At 34.0% G+C, this 21,814-nt stretch overlaps 1 protein-coding gene across 1 annotated transcript in view; it reads left to right on the top strand.

The window, feature by feature from the left end:
* The first annotated feature begins 15,014 nt into the window (after window positions 1–15,014).
* The window catches only part of LOC141461734 (uncharacterized), a 51,546-nt gene continuing 44,746 nt past the window's right edge, over window positions 15,015–21,814 (top strand). The window contains exon 1 of the mRNA XM_074143012.1: window positions 15,015–15,620. Coding sequence (XP_073999113.1) covers window positions 15,158–15,620 — 463 coding nt within the window. The 5' untranslated portion in view covers window positions 15,015–15,157. The remainder of the gene's footprint in view (window positions 15,621–21,814) is intronic.

Here is a 21,814-nt window from a genome sequence, read left to right as displayed (position 1 = left end):
AAAGATCGGAGTGCCGACAGATCGGAATAACCACTCCCTAAATAGCCTTAAAAACAGTTCCATCTAAGAGAGGGATATCCTACTCCACCACCTGATATTTACAAAAGCATTCTGAGATGGTCAAATACCCTCCTAAGTCCACGATAAGTGGGAAAGACTTGGCGTTTGATAGCTTTGAGGCTCCGTGCTCGACATAGTATTCATCCTTCAGCTTGCGTCGGACTATGCCTTGCAAATTAGATTAAAGAAGTACTAGGAAGTGAGGGAAAAAGTAGTCTGGAATATCTTGCTCCCTAGCGTTGAATGCTCCCTTTCCTACCCCAAAAATCTTTTCATGCTTCAATTTTCCTTTACATGCTTACAAAATTTTGAGATAAGCCCTATATAATAATTTAATGTTTATGCAATATATTTTCCAGTTGACAATAAACACATTTGTCAAACGTTTTTGCCCAATAAAAAAATCGATGGTAGCATTTTACAATTTCAATTTGCTAAGCCAAGAATAAAAAAAGTTCTTTTTGCAGGCGTTGCTATGAACAAAGGTGCACCCAGAGGAGGTGATAAGGAAAGAAGTACAATTCCTATAATTGGACTAATCAAAAAATTACAAGTACTCGAAAATAAAAAGTAAAAGACGCCACACAAAGAGATGTATGTAAATAAAGAAATAACAAGTGACCATGATTAATAGTTACATAAATTCAGAACTTGTTTAAAATTTACCTTTTTCTTTCAACACATTTTTTTTTTCTTTTTAAATAATTCAATACAAACAAGAATATAACGAATTTTATTAACATAAATAATTCTCTCGAAAACGGAATATCCTTAAAGATGTTCTTTAAAACACACTTGCTACTGTATATTCATCAATAACTTTTATTTAGGGCTGTCCTAAGGGATATGTATTACGTCTCGATTACAGCTAGACATTTCAAATAGAGTCAAATTTTCCAAATAGAGCTACTGAAAGCAGGACGAGACACGACTGTCTTAATTTTTTTTTTTCGCATTCTAAGGCTCCAAAACAATTACTGGATTCCCCATACTAACTGGCAAACGCCCAACTTAAATATCAACTTCATCTCAAAACATACAGCCTTTCTTGTTAATCAGGTCGAACAATTGCCTACATCTTTTCTTGCTTAATATTTCTTTAAAGAAGAGAGAGATCACACGAACCTGATACTAAAGCATGAAAGTTTGGCAAAAATAAGGCAATCAGGAAATTAATTTTTCTATATTATTTATTGATGGATCTGAGAAAGCCTCAAAATAAAAAATGCCATTACTAGAATATTCTCCAAGCTATTCGAAACGCTGAAGGTGGTGGAGAAGAGTTTTAGAAACTAAGAAATAGCTGCTATAGAACTGACTACCAATAAAAAATTGAGTACGAGGAGAGAAGAGTAAAATTGCTGTGTTCCCAGGTGGTAATATTAGCACTTATCTCGCCGTCAACGGCTCCGAGACAGAGTTAGATACTAATTGCTGCAGAGATAAATTTAGATTTTATATCTTCCATTAAACTTTTAATTAAATTGAATATATTTTTTTCAGGCGGAGCTAAACGTCCTTAGAACAGATCCTACCAAAAGTTATGAATGAAGCAAAACTCCCTGTCTTACAAAAAACTAAGCAATAAGCTTTAATTTTCAAGCTTATTTTTAATAAGCAATTAATTTTTAATTTCGTCTTCTTTGCTACACTTCATACTTCCACTCAACAAAAGTCAATAATCTTGGGCTTTTCTTACTGTTTCTCAGAGTGATCACTGATCTGGGATTCACTAATCAAGAACAATAGCATTGAGGTACTCAAGGTACCATGCATTTCACGCAGATGACATCACTTTGATCTCGATACCCAGTCATACACCTAACAAAGTTATGAGAGGAGCTAGCAAATCTTACTGCTTCTATTATTTGTATTTGTTTTCAATTCTTTAATTTTATTCTCACCCTATATGGTTACTTCGCTTTTTTATATCTTCTTCTTAACTGTTATTTTTTATCTGTTTCGTTTTTTGGTGTTTTGGTTTTTTAGATCAATTGTCAGTTACTATCTGCTCGCCACGAATATCTTTTCAGTTTGCTCTTTCTTTTGTTACTAACTTGTAAGCTGCTTACTGTCAGTAAATTCCTTCTTTTTTTGGTAGGCAGGCTTTAACTTCAGAAACTTTTTAATCTTCTATTGTTTTACTAAGAATAGATTCTTCGGGAATACACGGTGACTCCTGCTAAACAATACCACGGTGCGTAGATTTACCAATTAAATGTCGCTATAATCTGGCAAAAAAGTGTTGCTGCTACATCTTCGTATTCAAACATTTCTTCACTCTAACGCGGTGTACCTGAGCGCGTTTTTTCTTCCTTTTAATCGTTGTGATTCTCCATGCACCGATTTAACCACTTAACAATAAATAATGGTATCTCAGCTAGAGCTGGTGTTGTTACAGTGGTTATGATTTTATAGGTTAGTAAAAATGTTAAAGTATGTGCTTCGTCTCCGAAACACATCTTCTATTTTGTAGTGCAGACGTTAAGACCAGACTGGAAAAATAGGCGGTTACTTTACATGAACTGGAACAATATTTCCGCGCTTGCGCAGTGTTTCCTTGGATGATGTTTCTTAAATATATATGTACAAATTTCTACAAAAGCATTTACAGCGATGGGTTAATAAATGATTTGAAGAAAGAGAATTCATACAACTATAAATTAACATTTTAAAATTTAGAATAGTTCCAGCTTGGATGAAGCTCAGGTATTATTAAATTCAGAAAGTTTATTAGAGAAAAATTTTATCGAGAAATATGGGAAGTCTTTTTATCTAAAGAACTGTGCCCAGTACATCAGCACATCTAGATGGCTCTGAACAGTTTGATCTGATCTTTGATTACTTCGTTAGCTCGATATTGATTGATCAACCAGTATTCCAACCCACCATTTTAACATAAAGCAGGCAGATGAAGGCAAACTAGTGATTTTTTAAGGAAAACAATATGAAGGCTATATACATCCAACTACCAATTAAGTGTCGTGAACGGAGGCAACTAGCAAACACACTTTACTGTAAATTTCTCATATTAACCATTAAATAAAAACCCAAGGCCTAGACCGGGAATCGAACCCAGTACCGCAATACGTATTAGCTTTGCAGTTCTCGCCTCTAACCATTCAGCTACCGTGGCGCCTTAAAACAATATGATTTAGACTATATTTATTAAATGAGCCGTTCACTTCACAAATCGATTAACTCCACTTGTTGAAACATTTTAAATTTAAGTGTCAAAGTACTTGGTTCAGTCATAGCTTTTTATATTTATAATAAATTTACCAAATAATGAACATTAACACCATTAAAATACAAGATTCTTTTGGCCATTGAATAATAAATAATTTATTTCAGAAGCCATTTCGATTGATTCGGTGCTCTAATGTAAATCGTTACAATAATTCAATTCAGTACTATCCAGTAGCAGCCGCTGAATAGTAACGGTAAATTTATCTGAATTAATATTATTACTGGGATTTAAAAAAACAATGTACATTATTTCATCGCATTTCTCCACTTTTTGTTTTATGGAGTTAATCGAATTGTGCAGCGAACGAATTTAATATTCGTCTTACACTAATGTAACTTAATAGCTTCGTAAATTCTAATAATTATATTAGATATATATTATTATGTTAATATATTTTTAACTAGTCTCTTTCCACCGTGTTAAATATAAAATGTAATGTGTACAGAAATTAGTAACATTACACCATTTATTAGGCACCTTCGACCTGAGAAAAAGGTAGCTCACATTATTCAATAGTAACATTCTGTCGCTTAAATAATCTTAACAAGGTTTAAATTATATTGTTATAATTACGGGTTTGTAGAAAATCATCAGGCACCAACTGCAAATTTATTTACTTCTTTTCATATTAAGCTAATTCAGTAAGTTCTACTGTTTGAGCACCTATATAATATTATCGTTTCATGTTATTCATATTTTGAAGAATGTTGTTCCTTAATAAATATCTCCCCCTCAAAGTATTGAGTATTCGAATTTCTAAATTATTTTCTATAAAAACCTTTTGGCCATCTTTCACTTCCTAAAGAGTTATAGTTCTACAATTGACGAGTCGATAAAATATGTGATTTAATTATTAGACTTGTCAATAGACAATTACGAAGACTGCTAGGGCGGAGATCAGCCGTGAATGTAGGGAATAAACTGACTCTGTACAGGACACTACTAAGACCCATCTGGAGCTACGGAGCTCAGCTGTGGGGCTCTGCGAAACCATCTAACTTCCAAAGAATCCAATCCTTACAATCTAAAGTCCTTCGGCATATCGTCAAACGCTCCTTATTATGTATCCAATTTAACTATTCATACAGACCTCAATATCCCTTTTTGTCAGTGACCTAATACATTCTCGGCTTCCTTAATTTCCATAATAGCCTAACCATACATCCTAATCCCCACAGCACAAGCCTCATCCACAACAACCCATCCCGACAGTCCACGCGACCTTTTATTTATGGAAGGTTAGGTAACCTTCCATACAACCTCCAGGGTGTTTCAGCATTGGCTGGCCTCTCTCAACACTCCTCCTCGATTGTGGCGACGGATCCAACACGATTCAGCAAAACAATCTGTGCTTAACTCGATACAGACCACATTTACACGTTGCAGATTATACAGGTTGCAAATAAATAAATACAAATTATTAGACTTGTAATTACATCAAATTTGTAATGCCGAAAAGACTGTTTCATTAATTTTTTCCAATTAAACGATGACATCATTTTTCAGCCCCTTAAGGGCTGGATTTCTAAAAATTATTTTGTTATTGATTTTCTTTGAAACAAAAGAAAACTACTGATCAAATTTCATGTTGCTAGCTTCAATAGATATGAGTCTGCTTTAATGAATATTTCAAGCATTTATCTTGAAATATATACTCGTAGATTAGACTGGCTAAAAAAAAAAAAAAAAAGTTACAAGTTAAACCCACCCACTAGTGTTTTGATTTAGTTGTCTATGGTTTACCATAGAGTTTTACACGACTTAGCCGGGGCTCGCTGACAGAGAGATTGGAATAGGAGGTTTGGCTTTGATACAGTCGTGTTAACGCTTGTACATTGGGCCATTTTAGGCGCAGGCAATAACTCAGAGCCACCTCTAGTTGGGCGGCGAGTTTACGGCCCCCGTGGGACAGATCAGCCTTATTGCCACTCTAGCAAGCCACTTAACCACATCCCGCTTTCAACAGAGCATGCCTGTCGCCACCCCAGGCCACCAGTATTATCACTTTTTAACTAACTTACTCCCAAACAATATCCAGACTAGCGCCCCTAACATATCTCTATTTCATCTTTATAGAAATAACTCATCGCTACTGTGGAAAAATTATTTACCCTCTAAACTATTTTTAATTTAAAATCTAATTTTGCCTCAGTATTAAAAAAAAAAATAGCCCAGCCAAATTAATGTTAAAACACTTTCATTGCAATAATCATAACGGGCAAATCCAAAGATCAATTAAAAGTGAAAACAGTGATAAACATGATCAATCCAATAAAAAAATGGTTCTTAAAATAATGCTTTAACATTAGGGAGAACTGAACAAAATTACTGAGTAATTTAAAGCAAATAAGTTCAGCTTACACTAATACTTGAATAAGATTTAAGTCAATGAAGCATAAAATTTAAAATAATGATTTAACTCCAGCCAGAACTGAACTAGTAAACCAGTATTTTAGTTAACAATATTAATTTGCATCTTATTTTAAACGTAACTAACCCAGTAATTAAAAGAGAGCATTGCTGAGTTTTAAAATACGGCTCTCCACGAGTGAAAACTGAATATGTTAAAGATTAATTCAAATAAAGTAGTTCAATTCGCACTATTTTTAGATATGATAAAAACTAATTAAACCAAGGCCAACTTTGGAGCCTTAAAATGCTTCCTTAATACTTAGTCTCAACTGGCCAAACTTAATGAATAATCCAAATTAGCGCTAGTTTAATTTAATCTAATACGTATATTTATTTATATTTGTAATTCTTCATAACTATCGTTCATTTAAAGACGTATTGAAGCACATAAAGGTGTACGTGAACATATCGGACCCTTCCACGTCCACGACACCCAATTGGTAGTTTGGACGTAAAGTCCGCCTGAAAAAATAGGCAATTACTTTAATTTACTTTACATTTTTAATAATTTTATTGAAATTTACAACTGCAGGCGCGATTGCTGCTGCAATAAGTAAATATAGTAACTGAAATATAGTAAAACGTGAGGAATTACCACTCATTGGTGGCTTGCCAATGAATCAATTACAGACGACCTTCAACGTCAAATAAATCACTAGATCAGCGTCGTCTCAGTCGACGGTTAGGTTTGTTTGTAAGTGTCAAAGAAGAAAGCAGAAAGGCATGTAACTCTAATATTTAAAAATTAAAATATGACCAAGCTAAATACTTGATTGGCTAGAGAAGTTTATCTATACGTAGCATAGTGACTGACGAATTATAACTTTCAGGCAGGACAAAAACTAAGTACCAGTTATGTTCTAAGTAATTTTGTACAAATTTTTGTACGAGGTGTGGCTATTAAATAACGAGACTGATGCTGCTACAGAAGAACTATGCATGCGCCAAATCCTAACGACCGACAGCAGTGCAGCGTAAAGCCTTCTCTTTCGATTGCAGCGTCTCACGTGTTTGTAGAAAAATCTGTCTGACCGGAACCGTCGTTTGTTTCGTTTTGCCGAAAACATGATACTACACATGTAGTAGAGCAACAAATGGTCGTGAAATTTCACATGAAACTTGGTGAAACCGCTACTGAAACTTATCTTCTATTAAAAGAAGTTTATGGCGATGAATGTTTATCACTTGCGCGAGTTTTTTGAGTGGTTCAAGCGTTTCCAAGATGGCCGAGAAGACGTCGGAGATGATGACCGCCCGGGTCGCCCTTCCACGACCAAAACGGATGAAAATATCGATTATAATTAATCAACATTACTACCGTGAGGTGCTTGCTCAATCCCGTGAATGAGTAAGGAAAAAAACGACTCGATTTGTGGAAGAACAAGTCACGGGTTCTCCATCAAGACAACGCGCCGACTCACACTGCATTGTCTGTCAAGACGTTTCTAGCCAAGTACAACATCCTCCCAGTTTTAGGCCATCCGCCTTATTCGCCTGACCTGGCCCCATGTGACTTTTATCTGTTCCCCAAAGTCAAAGTCTGCATTAAAAGGAACACGATTTTAGTCCGTTGAAGCTGTGAAAGAAAAAACGGCACTCGTCATGCAGGAGCTGACAGAAAAAGACTTCCAGCACTGTTTCGAACAATGGTAAATTCACATGGAGCGTTGTAGGGATAGGGGAGGGGTGTATATTGAAGGTGATAATAACTAAATATGTATAAATTGAAAATAAAATGTTTTATAGCAATAGTCTCGTTATTTAATAGCCACACCTCGTAAGCAATAAAAACGTATAGCAAAAATCTTGGTTTATTTCTTATAATTAGTTGAATGCTTAAATTGATTGACTACTTTATTTATCCAAAGAAAATATAGCTAATTCCAGTTATTTCTTTATTTATTTGTTTTTTAAGCTTTCGACCTAAGGTATAGGTCATCTTTAGGGCAGCGGAACAAATGTTTTACAGAAAGAGATTAAGACACACATTGATTTGATATAAAAAACAGTTTTTGCAAAAATTATTTACCTAATACAATTATAGTTTGTTTTAGATTGGTGGTGCCTAACTGTTTAGGTACTGAATGTAGTCAGTTTTAAAAAAAGAGTCAAACAAGAACATTTTAAAACCGTTCACACTCATAACCGAAATTAGCAATAATCTATCTCTTTATATTTTTTGAGGGACCTTTTTCTATAGTCACTCACAGTGTTGATTACTTTACAATCTCTTTATAGCACTTAAGCGAATTTAGTTGAATGTTGACCGCATTAGTGAATTTAAGAGATTATAAATGTATATTGTAGAATATGGTTCATTGTTTTTGGGCGACTGAATTAAATTTTCAAATTAGGATGGTAATGAAGCATTAGTTTTAAAAAAACTGAAGCTTTGTACAGCTGTAGTTACAGTACGATAAATTTGAAAAATTGAGGGGGCATCTTGTTGTACAGTAGTGGTCTAATAAGTTCAGTTAAGGAGATTTGTACCTCGAAAGGTGCAATTGTTTTAAGTCGATACAAGCACTTATGAACTTGCAGTAGGGTTTAGGATTGTATCACTTACCATTAACAGGCATTTGCAGGATTCCTTTCTTTAATATTTACTTATTAATATAAAAAAATAAAAACACAAAGGCACGCACCTAATTTTTAAGGCTGTGGATTAAATATCTCTCCAGTACAAAGTACGGTTGGTCTTAGCCGGTTTCTTTGAACTATTCATTGGGTATTATTTTTTTGATTCCCACCTCATAAATTTTGGTAAATACAAATAGTTTTATTCATGAAGGTACAATAAAATTATTTTCCAAAATCCTAAGTAATCTTCAAAGAGTAAACTGCCGCTTTAAAAAAAATAAAATAAATGTGGTAGGATTTATAGAAAATTAGAAACATATAGTCAAGGCCAAATATGTTGTTTAAACTATTGTCGGGCACACAATAAGTTACCGTAAATCATTTGTCCGAATAATTGTTTTGTCTTCTACCAAAAAAGGACAGTTGCCTCTTAAGGATAACCCTTAAAATAACCTTTCAGCTACCTGCACAGGCTTCTGTAATTCTCTACTAAATTCCTATTAATCTCAAGCTGGAATTTCTAAAAACTTACGTTTTACAATAAATGAAAAACCATGGCTATATTACAATAATGTTCATAATGTATTGTATTTTGCTATTTTAAAGCAAAAGTTCTTTAGTATTTTGCTTGATTTGATTTTACGCGTATAGGAGTATTATTATTAGTTTAAATATTAAATAATAAAAGGCAGGGGGATTAGCTATGAGGTTATCGTATTGGATTCCCACGTAGAGATCCTGGGTTCAAATCCGGCTGCTGACCCTTAGATTTTCTCTTATTAGGAGCTTCTTACAGCTCAGCTGTCCATCACTAGAACGAGAGAACACTGCCCGGAGGCCGGCAGTGCACTTAAAAAAGCTCCGGGCGCCAATAACTTCAGTTGTTGAAGCGCCTTAATCAAAAGATTTTTTGATTTTTTAGATTTATTCAGTAAATTTTATCATTTTTAAATTTTATGCAAAAAAAAATCTTATTTTTGTTCACAAGCCTAAGTCCTGAAGATGATCTAGCCCTCCAGGTCCAACAGCTCAGTAATAAATTATTTAAAAAAATATGACTATAATCTTTCTTCATTTTGGATGAATAAATCAGTCACCAAAATACGGTGAACAAATAGCTTTAACAGGCGCTATTTGAAAGGTAAATTTTGCTGTTTTAATTTTACATTAACTTAAGACTAATTTAACTGTATGGATAGTTTACTGTAATAAGCAAAGGTATGTTCTGACAGGCCATTAAAGAATTATTCAAAGCACAACATAAGTCCTAAATTGTTCGTAATTAACAAAAAAAATGTAATTAGTCTATTAGAATTGCCCAGCATGTTTTAACAGTTTTATATTGACCCTAATTTAAAACAAACATTTAGCTGTGAATTACGCCGTCTAACATATTTAAATTTAGGAGAATTAAACAAGTTGACTGGAATAAGTAAGTTTTATCAGTTCTAATTGGCACACTAGGAATAATTTTAAAGCCCAACTATACTATTACTTTAGTTTTGACTTCACAGTGCTAATACAGATTATAAATCCATTCCAAGCGCCCACATTTAGCCCCATTGAATTTAGCTCGGACAATATATTTATATACAGGGTGATCCATTTAAAACGCACCAATCGCTAATAACTTTTTAGGAAAACGGAATTTCGAAAAAATCCACGAAGTAATCTATTTGTTCCCGCATATGACTAGACTTTATTAAAAAAAGTATTATGATTATTTAAGTAATAAGAATGACTGCATACGCGGGATTCGAACTGGGGATCTCCCATTTACAAAGCCACGTTCTTGACTACTAGACCAACACCCTGGCAAGATATACTTACCGTAATCATAGGCTAAGAAGTCTTGCATACTGGGTGCATTAAAATGATGCGATGATTGCTTTTATTTGATGATAAAACAAATTTATCTTGATTCTCCCACAACCATTACATTACACTAAATGTTTTAAAATCTTCAATTATTATTATTTTTTTTTACTTTGCGTCACCAATAACATTTTTTGCAGTCAGATGATCTCCCAAAACGTGTATTTCTGGTGGAAAATTAATATTGAAAACCGATCACGAATAGATAAAATTGTAACTTTGATCTTAAATATCTCAACTAATATTAGGGATATCGAAACGGGATTAACGTCATTTTTCACAGTTTTTTATGTAGTTTTCATAATCATTGTCAAAACCAGTGGTCCTTATGAAACCCCAAACAGGTTTTTGGCCTTAATTCCGCCAAAAATAAAGATACAGCATCGAGGGTGGAAAATTTGAAAACTATACCAAACACCTTAACAAAAACTTACAGTTTAAAATGTTAAGTATAAGGGTTGATTAAACGCCAAAAGGTACACAAATCAGCAAGTACCCAACATTTCATTAATACTTCATTAATATTTAAGTAATTCTACTGCATTAATTTTCATTAATAAGTTATTTTTTAGAATTTATTAGATGTCACAGACCCTTATGCTGGCCATTTTCGTCTACAAAATTTATGTTCAAGTAGCACTGTAGATTGACTGTAATATCTAGTTATCTATAATAATGAAACTATTAATTACAGGTTAAAAAGAAAAAAGTTACAAAAAATAAAAAAAAATTATGAGGCTAAAAAATTCAAAACTTTTTTTTAAAAGAAACTTCACCAACATACATCAATGATTTTCAAAAATCGTTGGTTTAAGTTCATTCTTCGATTAAAGTAATTGTTATTTTATGAAGTAGTCAAACGTTTATAATAATAGGTAATAATTATCTGGCTTTATCGCAAATAATATAGTTTCAATTACATTCTCAATGTAGGTATTCATCCCACAATGTTGTATATATGTAATATAAAGTAAATAAGATATGCATATTTTTAGGACAGCTAATTATTCCAGTATTTTACTATAAGTAAAATTAGGGGGACTAAATTAAATTACAATCGAGAAATCAATAATTGTTGTTGAATAATCTACTTGTTATTAACTGTGTGTTATTTGTGCTCACGAATATTTCGGTAAGACGAATTCAAGACAGTAGCCTACTCTAACTTTGTCTTTTTCTACTTTAACATGCATGTACATATATGTGATTGATCATAATTATAACAAAAAAATATTATAAATGAAGTGGCCAGCATAAGGGTCTGTGACATCTAATAAATTCTAAAAAATTACTTATTAATGAAAATTAATGCAGTAGAATTACTTAAATATTAATGAAGTATTAATGAAATGTTGGGTACTTGCTGATTTGTGTACCTTTTGGCGTTTAATCAACCCTTATACTTAACATTTTAAACTGTAAGTTTTTGTTAAGGTGATTTTTGTACCTTTTGGATAGATTTTCCTTTTTGTCTATTTTACAAAGTTACATATCTGCTTTACAGATTTTTTAAAATTTGGAATAAGCAATTCTATAATTATAACCTGATAAGGTGTTAAGTCGGAACCGTAACTACCACTGGAGAGATCTTTTTAAAGAATGATTATAGTTGCGGTCCCCCAAACCATCCCCAATAACAATGTTTTTGAAAAAGCGTTTTGAATAACATAGGAAGGTATTTGTACGTAAATAGCAAAATTAAACTGCGATTTCAGTACTTCCTTTTAAGAGGAGTAAGAAAAATAAACTACGATTGCAGTACTTCTCCTTAAAAGGCAAAGAGGCAAAGATTTTTTAATCGAACGACAATTCATTCATTTAAATCGGTTCACTCATTGATAATTTAAACGATTGCAGTACTTCCTCTTAGTAGGTGCAAGAGCATCAGCAACGTAGAGGAGCTTTAACCACTTATTCGAGCTGAATTTTATCAAAATCGTACTAAGCGTTATAGAAATATTGGTAATAATAGTTTTAGAAAGGGCCTTATTTGGGTGGGGCGAACTCCCCTCCTTATGAGGCACGGCGTCGAGACTTTTAAAGTACAAATCTGTACAAAATTTCGATTCGAATGACACTTCGGTCGGTTCACGTGTCGATAATTTGAAACGATTGCTATACTTCCCCTTAACAAGTGTAAGAGCTGATCGCCGCTTTAATGTTACGTAGGGGAGCCCTAACCCTATCATCCTACCAAATTTTATCAAAATCGGGCCAAGATTTACAGAGTAATTAGTAATAATAATTTTGGAGGGGGCCTTGCATAAAGGGGGCTAACTCCTCTCCCATTCCATGTGTAGGATCGAGACCCCCAAAAGGAACATCTACATAAAATTCCGAATCGAATGACACCTCATTCATGAAAATCGGTTCACGCGTTTAGGCGCTACGTTGTTTACAAAAAAGGTAACAAGAAGAAGAAGAACAACAACAAGAACAAGAACAAGAACATTTTTTGAAAAAGCCGTTTTTGCTCATTTTCGGCAACTTTTTTCTCGAAACCTATTAGATGTGGGTGGTTGCAAAAAAATTACAGTTATAAAGGAGGGTTTGTCCTACAATTTAAAGAAAATTTGGGAATTTTATCTTTTATAGAAAAAGAGAAAAAAATTGTCAAAGTTGGGTGTTTTTCAACGTTACGCTTTTTCCTGCAGTTTTTGACGATCAACCCTTATGCAACTGTCCTACCGGACAGTTTTAATAAAACATATAGTTTACATCGTGGGTTTTTTTTCGAAATTCCGCTTTCCTAAAAAGTTATTAGCGATTGGTGCGTTTTAAATGGATCACCCTGTATATTAAGGAAATCTAAACTAGTTTTATTCAATTATTGTATGTTTCGTCAGTTCAAATTCAGTTTATTGTCCAAAATTTCATGCCCAAATTTGGTTACTGGTATATTCGACGTGATTTTATTTAAATGTTTGGGAAATTTCTTCAGTTCCAAAGGAAATCTTTTAAAGTGAACCCTTTTCCTAATTTAGTAAGTCTCGGCCATATTTAAATATTACGAGGAAAATGAAGGTATAAAGTTTAGCAGTTGAAACTAATTAGGGGTAGATCCATCTAATCCAATTAATTTATTATTAATCAATTTTATTTATTTATTTAATGTAAAATAATAGACAGACACATTAAGTTAGCATTTTATAATTTCATAGTAATGTTAAGCAACGTTAGTGGGAAAATCCACAAATTAAACACGTATTTATTACAGTGTAAAAATTTGATTGCCATTACAATATAGCAATATAAATTTGCTTCATGCATAACTTTGCTTCATTATTTAATTCTGATTTCTTTTTTATTTTAAAATTTGCTATATACACTTGCTAATGAGTCATTATAATAAGTGTGGTAAATTCTAGACTTCATTCATTCCTGTAAAAATGAAAACTACACGGATGGATAAGAATTAAGTCAGATTTAGCTGTTATGAGTTTCAAGTAAAATAACAGTACAATCTAGTTCTTGAATTATAGAGCTATAAATTATGTATGAAATTGCTCCCAGGCTTGGATTTCATGTACAGCCTAATTGAAATAATTAAATTAAATGGAAAAAAATGTTACGATAAATAGAAAAACAAAGAAGTTGCTCTTTAAGTTTTTTACTAATTTACATCGGACTGTTCCTGGTTGATTTCTGACAAAAGGGAAATTAGAACAACTTCATAAAAATTTTTACCCGTTAGTGGTCAAAGATCAACTAGTTTACTATAACTATTTTAAAGTTTTGCCAGCTCTGATTCTCACTAAGACCAATCTTAAGGCTAACATTTAGTCTAATTTATAGATTAGTGTCATTATACTACTTTACTTGTTACTTTACTTATTAACAGTACAATCTAGTTCTTGAAATATAGAGCTATAAATTACTTTACTTGAATTATTTAGAAAGATCCTGCAAAAATAATCCTAGCTCCCACAAAGATACTATTTTTAAATCCCAATACTACTTTAATTTGACTGGTTTATACTTAAATATTACGGGGATTACATTACAATAAATTATTCAGTAAATTTGTCAGTTTTGACTCGTACTAAGAAACTGTTTTAAAGGCTAACTATACTCATACTTTAACTTAACTTATCTTAAGGGTATTCAATTATTAAAGTATATTAGTATTTTAAAGCTAAAAAATTATTCCTATTTAATTTGACTGGTTTATATTTAAATATCAGGGGAATTGAAGTACATTAAATTTAACAGTAAGTTTTGTTAGTTTTGATTCATACTATATTAAAGTACATTACTCGTTCTTTAATATAATTACCAACTTTAGGCAAACGTAAACACGTTTTATTGCTACAAGATAATTATTAAAAACTGCTTTTAGCCCAATTCAAATTTTAAACTGCAGTTAGTCTAGAACAGGATCTTTAGTATTGTAAGCGAAATGTCAGAATGTTTTAACTTTCAGAGTGTTAATCGATAATCCATAAAAGGAAGAAACAGGAAACGTAACTTTAATGATTAACACTTTTCACTTAATCTGCACAGGAAGTGCATCCCGATTGGTTGTAAAGGAAGAATTAGCGGAAGCTATGGATTTGATGATTCATTTATGGCTTCCCATATGGATTTTATGCTATCCCAGAAAAATAAATCTATAAACTGAAAGTGGAAGTTCAAGTGAATAAATATTGTTCTTGTTTTTTTTAAATGTATTGATATATTAGCTGAATTTATTTATTAGGTTGGTCTTGTGCAATAGATGGTGGAATCTAGTTTGGTGGGTGGAGCCTAACTCAGTGGTAGGGGGAAGGTGTGGGCGTGGTATATTGGTTGTGGGCTGTGACGCAGTGGGGTACCCAAGGGGAGTTAATAGTCCCCGAACTTGTCTATATCCTTCAAGAATTTAGTATCGAAATTTAGTTGCAATCGGATAGCAAAGTGTGGTGTTTTTTTTAGGAAAAATAAAATATCGGAATTAACACAAAATTTTGTTGTGGGTTTTATATTTTATATTTTTTAGTGATGTACTATCCACAATATAATGTTTATAAACCAGGATGGTACGGTCCAACAAATGGTTATTGTACGTCAAACGCTGTACAACATGCAACTGCACAAGGCTCAACATTCTCTTGTATGCACGAAGAACAAGCTGCCTGGGCTGGCCAATTGTTGCAAACGAACGCAACAATTCCCTCACATCTACATCATCATGTCAATCACAATGCGTCTGGGCCGCCAGCTAGCTTGGCAAATCCTACAGCTAACAATCCACCAGTCACAGAATTATGGGAAGATCAAACGGTGTTAACAGCCACATCGGCTGTAACGTCCGCACTGTCAACAAGTCCAAGCCTACAACAAGGCGCTCAACTACATAATACCTGCAGCGCCCAAATTGTGGACCATCATATACGAGCACAACCGCCAAGAAGTCCTTTTGAATGGATGAAGAAACCGTCCTATCAGAGCCAACCTAATCCAGGTAAGAAAACCACTAACCACATTTTCTAAAATATATCAAAGAAGTGTATATAATCGAAATATGGTGACTTCGCATGCTTTCAGTAACCGTAATGTAAGTTAACTTCTCCTAAATTTTAAAATTTTATACAAGAATAGTTGAATTTAAAAGTAAACGTATGCATTTACCATAGAATAACATGGCATTACAGTTCTACTGTTTTTCATTTAATTTTCAGGTTACAAATTTCAAAATTTTCATATTTATTTAATTATTTTAAAACAATTTACATTGGGAAATATTCCCAAAGTGATATGCCTAAGTTCAAATAAATTCACCCTAAAGAAGAAATTGACTTTATTACCCACTTACAAATTAAGTCTTCTGGATTTATATTCCAAATAAAAGCATTAATGTAGTGTTTATACAAGATTTTTTTAAAAACAACTCCGTGGAATCAGTTTTATAAACAGAAAAATAGCAACAAACTGAAACATTAAGTTTTAACTCCACGATATTTCTTTTTGGCTGAATCAAGCTGAACTCAAAAACTTGCAGATACATAATATATTTATACAATTTGTGAATACTACTTTTTCTTTTTTGCATCTATAATATGTCAGAAAGATATATTTAGCAAAACTTTTAATCGGTTCTATCATCAATATCATCATTTACGTCAATTTAAGAGAAAGTATAAATTCTGATGTTGATATGCACACTGATTTTCTTGAATTCGCATTAATTGCTACATTAAATTGGCAGTAAAACCTAGAATACAGAAAAATGAAACCTTGTGCTGCCCATATACTTCCTTTGAAGTTATTCTATTCCAATTTTACGAAATAGTTTCAGGTAAAACTTATATCCTTATTCGAATAGTTGTACTCATTTCCAAGAGTTCAGCTTGATTGGTTATCTAAAGATCATTAAAATTGCAGATTACTCTGTGGTCTTACTAAATAATTTGTTAAACTACAAATTACATCACCCTCAAACACCTTCTAAAATCCTATAACTACCTTAAAATGAATTCTTTGGGATAGAATGCTTCAAATTAATGTTGTAGAAAGTAGGTGTTTACAAATTATTAACTAACTCCTTAGCGCTAGAACTGTTTGATGAGGGTACAGGACAGCACAAGAAGTCTACACCATATTTCTGTATCCCTAGCCGAGTTCAATTACGAACATTTAGCTAACTTATACCATTCGCAAAACTAGCCATCTTATTCTCGGGCCTGTCAACCTTGGTTTTCGCACCCGAACCGCTCGCTTCTGACAATCGTAGGTTCTTCTATCCTAAAAACGTGGCCAGCCCATCGCAGTCTTGTCAACTAGATATACAGTGGTCAAAAAAAGTTTTCTTATTTTATCTAATGAACTTTTATTTCTAGGATGACTATTTCTTCAGCACTGAAATCGAAGATAGTAACAATGAATTTAATGCTCTCATTTTCTTTTATAAACATAAAGAATTGATTAAAAAGCAGAAAAATAATTTATTGTATACAAAATAAGTATTCAAACACTCAGTCTGAATGTTATAATTAACGCAAAATTAAAGACCTAATATTTTGTAAGCAATCCCTTTGCATTTGTTTGTTGCCTGAAGCCTCCTTGGCATAGATTCCACCAGGTTTAGTGCCTCTTAAGATGTGATTTCTGCCCATAATTTCTTTAGATTGGTTATGAGCTCTTTTCTGGAAGAACATTTCAATTTTCAAATTTTGGGCTCCAAACAAGACCATGAATTTTCAATAGGGTTTTATTTTTCTGCTTTTTAATCAATTCTTTATGTTTATAAAAGAAAATGAGAGCATTAAATTCACTGTTACTATCTTCGATTTCAGTGCTGAAGAAATAGTCATCCTAGAAACAAAAGTTCAGTAGATAAAGTAAGAAAACTTAGTGTATGAATACTTTTTTTGACCACTGTACTTGAACAGTATCCACTTCCGAATATAACTTGCTCATGGCGGCCTTATCCTCTCCACTGTTCATTGGTTCAACTGGGCCACATATATCCGTTATAAAATCTTTCTTCAATAAGACGATTAGCTTTTATTTCTCTGTTGTTTTGGTCATCGTCCATGCTTTTACTCTATACATCAAAACCACTTTACCATTTTTATACAAAAGTATATTTTGTTATCCTCAATAAATTTCGGCTTTTCATAAACATAAAGGAATCCATAATAGCATTTATTAGCGGCCATAAACCTCTGCCTAATCTCCTGTTTTACACCATTAACGTGTGTGCAAGAAGTTTACCAATACTTAAGGGAAAACATTGGAGCTATTTTCAAAAAAAAAAAAAAGTATGAAAATATTTCAAAAAACTTTTTGAAAGCTGAGATTTAATGGTCAACTGTAATGTTTACACAGTAAAGTGGTATTTATTTGTTCTTGTAGAAGAATATTTTAAAAACTATGAAATATTAGCAGCTTATTTAATCTTTGATAATATTATTTATATATGAGCTATGGCCACGAAAATTTTCAAGATAAATATATTTTTCTGTAAGTATGGCAGGAAATGTTCAAATCTCTATGGTATGCGAGTAAACTAGTTAAAAATCGGGACAGCCCCTGCTAAAAGCTAGTCTTATGTTCTTTAATAAAGTTTTAAAATAGCAAGTGGGTGCTAAGTTTTACAAAAAATTAAATTGCTGGAACAAATCCTAACCAAAAGCTAAAAAAAATACTCTCAGTAATGTGATAGATCCAGTTTAGAAGTTTCATCGCTTAAATACTGTCAAAATGCGAAAATGTAAAATTTGAGCGTTCAGGTTATAGTTTTTGACTTTTAGTTTTAGTTTTCATTAACAAAAAAATTTTTTTTTTGGAAATTTGGAAGGTATTTTCCTCGGTGAAACTTAATTTCAAGATTCAGCACGATTGCAATACTTTCCCTTATTACGTGCAGTTGGGGAAAAGAAAAAGGACAAAAATAATTTTCAAATTTTACAACATATTTAATGCACACTATTGTTGTGAGTGTTTATGATCTAGTGAAACCTTGAGTTGATTGCAACTATAGTTGAGAAAGGAAGAGATCAGAAATACACTGTCCCAAGCTAAAATTAGTCCTAAAATAAAGAATTCATAGCCTTCTTTTAGTTTTTGTATCAAAATTAATGAAATCCACTGATTGGTGACTGGGAAAATAATGAAAAGCAAAAAATAGAACCTAAGCTTGGCTTCTGCCACGTTATCTCCAAAACTTTGAGTGGTACTTGTGACAATTCGATATAAAGTACTGCATTTAAACGGCAGGACGGGACCCATGCCAAGAAACTTATTGTGCCTTTCCTTAAGTCTAATAGGTGAAACCTCCCATTCTAAGAAGGTTGAGGGCTTTCCCTACCAGTTCCTTTTGCGCTATAATCTCCTCTGGTCTCAAGGTACCAAAGATATCGGTAGCGCAGCCGCTCGATTGCAAAGCAATCGAATAACAGGTGAGAGAGGCCGTTTCTTCTTCTTCCTGACCACAATCTGCACACAGCGGTACCGAGCTAATGCCCTACCTTGTGCAGGTGCTTCCTGAACCTGCTGTGCCCTGTGAATAGGCCTATAATCAGAGTGATCTGATTCCTGCCCAAACCTAGAGTCACTTTGGTTCATTGTTTGCACAGCCAAGGGCATAACGCTGTGTTTGACCCCAGGAAGCATCACCCAGTACTTTTCATGTTCTCACCAGATCCCAATCTCTGAGAGCCTCACGAACTGCAACCTTGGTGATCCCCAGGACTGGTTCCGGGCCAATGAAGGGAGTACTAGCTCCGTTCCTGGCCAACTAATCAGCTATTTCATTCCCCTTAATCCCCACATGGCCGGCACCCACTCCAGTCGGACTTTATTGTGCCGAGCCAGTAGTTCTTGGGCCTTTTAACATTCCCAAACCAGGAAAGAGGTGGTTCTGAAGGAAGAGAGGGCCTTCAGTGCCGCTTGACTGTCCGAAAAAAAATGCAAATCTCCCTATTTCTAAGATTCATTCGCCAGATTTTCCCCAGCACAAGTTTTAATGGCAAAGACCTCGGCCTGAAAGACGGTGGCATATCTCCCAAGAGGACTCTCAATGAGTACCTCAGGTTTAGCCTCATACACTCCAGCTCCGGTCCCACAGGGGCCATCTTGGAGCCATCCGTAAACTACATGGCTCCCTTCTGACACTGTTCTGTCCAGTTTACCCTCCATTCAGTCCTCGATCTGAGGATCACCTGAAACAGAGTCTCGAAACTGTATTTAGGACAAACGCTGTCCCCAACCATGTCTATGACCGGCCCAGGGTCGACCTTGTCTGTAATATTCATATGTCCAATAGAGGAGCTAATGCGCCTCCATTGTCCATTTCTCGCTAATCTGTACGCGCCAGCCCTAGCCTCCGCCTGAATATAAAGTACTAAGTAGAGGATAATTTTTATTTTTATAGCATTTGATAAACTGATCTTTGAAGAGTAAATACAAACAAAAAACCATCAAAATGATAGAAAGCAAGCATACCTAATGAAACAGTTGATATTTGTAACCAAAATGTATTTAAATAATTTAATTTTTTAATTTCTATCAAGATGGAACTTTAAACGGAACCTTCACTTTAGGTTAACTCTAAAACGTTCTAAAAAATATAATATATATAACATTAATTAGAATTAAATGTGTGGTCCTAAAATTTAAACCAATATTTGATGAATGTTTTTTTTTCTCGGCTTTATAATAGGCTCTTGGTTTTACGAGGGTCGTTTGAAAAGTCCGTGCAAAAATAAAAACTACTTAATTTTTGGGGGTAAACCTTTTTTATTTTTCAACATAGTCTCCTTTTAGGCTTATACACTTCGTCCAACGCTGCTCTAGTTTGTTGATCCCTTCCGAATAATAGGATTTGTCCAAGTCTGAAAAATAGCCATTCGTTTCTGCAATCACCTCCTCGTTTGAATAAAATCTTTTTCCCGCCAGCCATTTCTTCATATTGGGGAACAAATAGTAGTCCGAGGGAGCCAAGTCTGGAGAATAGGGGGGATGTGAAACGAGTTGGAACCCTATTTCCATTAATTTTGCGACCACAACTGCTGAGGTGTGAGCTGGTGCGTTGTCGTGATGGAAAAGGACTTTTTTGTGGGCGTTTTTCTTGCAGCTCGGTTTTCAAACGGTCCAATAACGATGAATAATATGCACCTGTAATAGTTTTACCCTTTTCCAGATAGTAGATGAGGATTATTCCTTGCGAATCCCAAAAGACAGTCGCCATAATCTTTCCGGCCGAAGGAACGGTCTTCGCCTTTTTTGGCGCAGATTCCCCCTTGGTAACCCATTGTTTAGATTGTTCTTTGGTCACAGGAGTGTAGTGATGTATCCATGTTTCATCCACAGTGACGAAACGACGCTTAAAGTCCTGCGGATTCTTCTGGAACAGCTGCAAACCGTCCTTGCAACACTTCACACGATTTCGTTTTTGGTCAAGCGTGAGCAATCGCGGCACCCATCTTGCGGATAGCTTTGTCATGTCCAAATGTTGATGCAAAATATTATGTACCCGTTCATTCGAGATGCCCACAGCACTAGCAATCTCACGCACCTTCACTCTTCTGTCATCCATCACCATATCATGGATTTTATCAATGATTTCTGGAGTAGTAACCTCAACAGGGCGTCCAGAACGTTCAGCGTCACTTGTGCCCATATGGCCACTCCGAAAATTTTGAAACCACTTATAAACTGTTCTAATCGAAGGTGCAGAGTCACCATAATGTTTATCAAGCTTCTCTTTAGTCTCCTGAGGCGTTTTGCCTTTCATAAAGTAGTGTTTAATCAACACACGAAATTCTTTTTCGTCCATTTTTTGAAAATCACTCGACTTCCTCGATTCAAACGAATGCCAAACACAAAGAAATAGACCGATCTGGCTGAAACTTGGTGTGTGTTCTTCCAAGAGATGCTACTAACTAAACATAACCTCGATACGCGCCAGTAGTGCTATCTCTCTGACTTTGCCCGGACTTTTCAAACGACCCTCGTATATTAATTAAAACTGTCCAGTAGAATCGACAAAAAAACTGCGCGAAAAAAGTGTAACGTTGCAAAAACACCCAACTTTGGCAATTTTTTCCCCCACTTTTCCTATATGAGATATAATTTATAAATTTTCATTTTAAAATATGGTACAGATCCAAATTTATATCTGTATAAGAATTAAATATGCTATCAGATAACGTG

Source organism: Rhodnius prolixus, unplaced genomic scaffold (assembly GCF_049639745.1).
Source record: "Rhodnius prolixus isolate KJV_2025 unplaced genomic scaffold, Rpr scaffold_12, whole genome shotgun sequence".
Classification (NCBI taxonomy): Eukaryota; Metazoa; Arthropoda; class Insecta; order Hemiptera; family Reduviidae; genus Rhodnius; species Rhodnius prolixus.
This window is presented reverse-complemented; position numbering and strand designations above follow the sequence as displayed.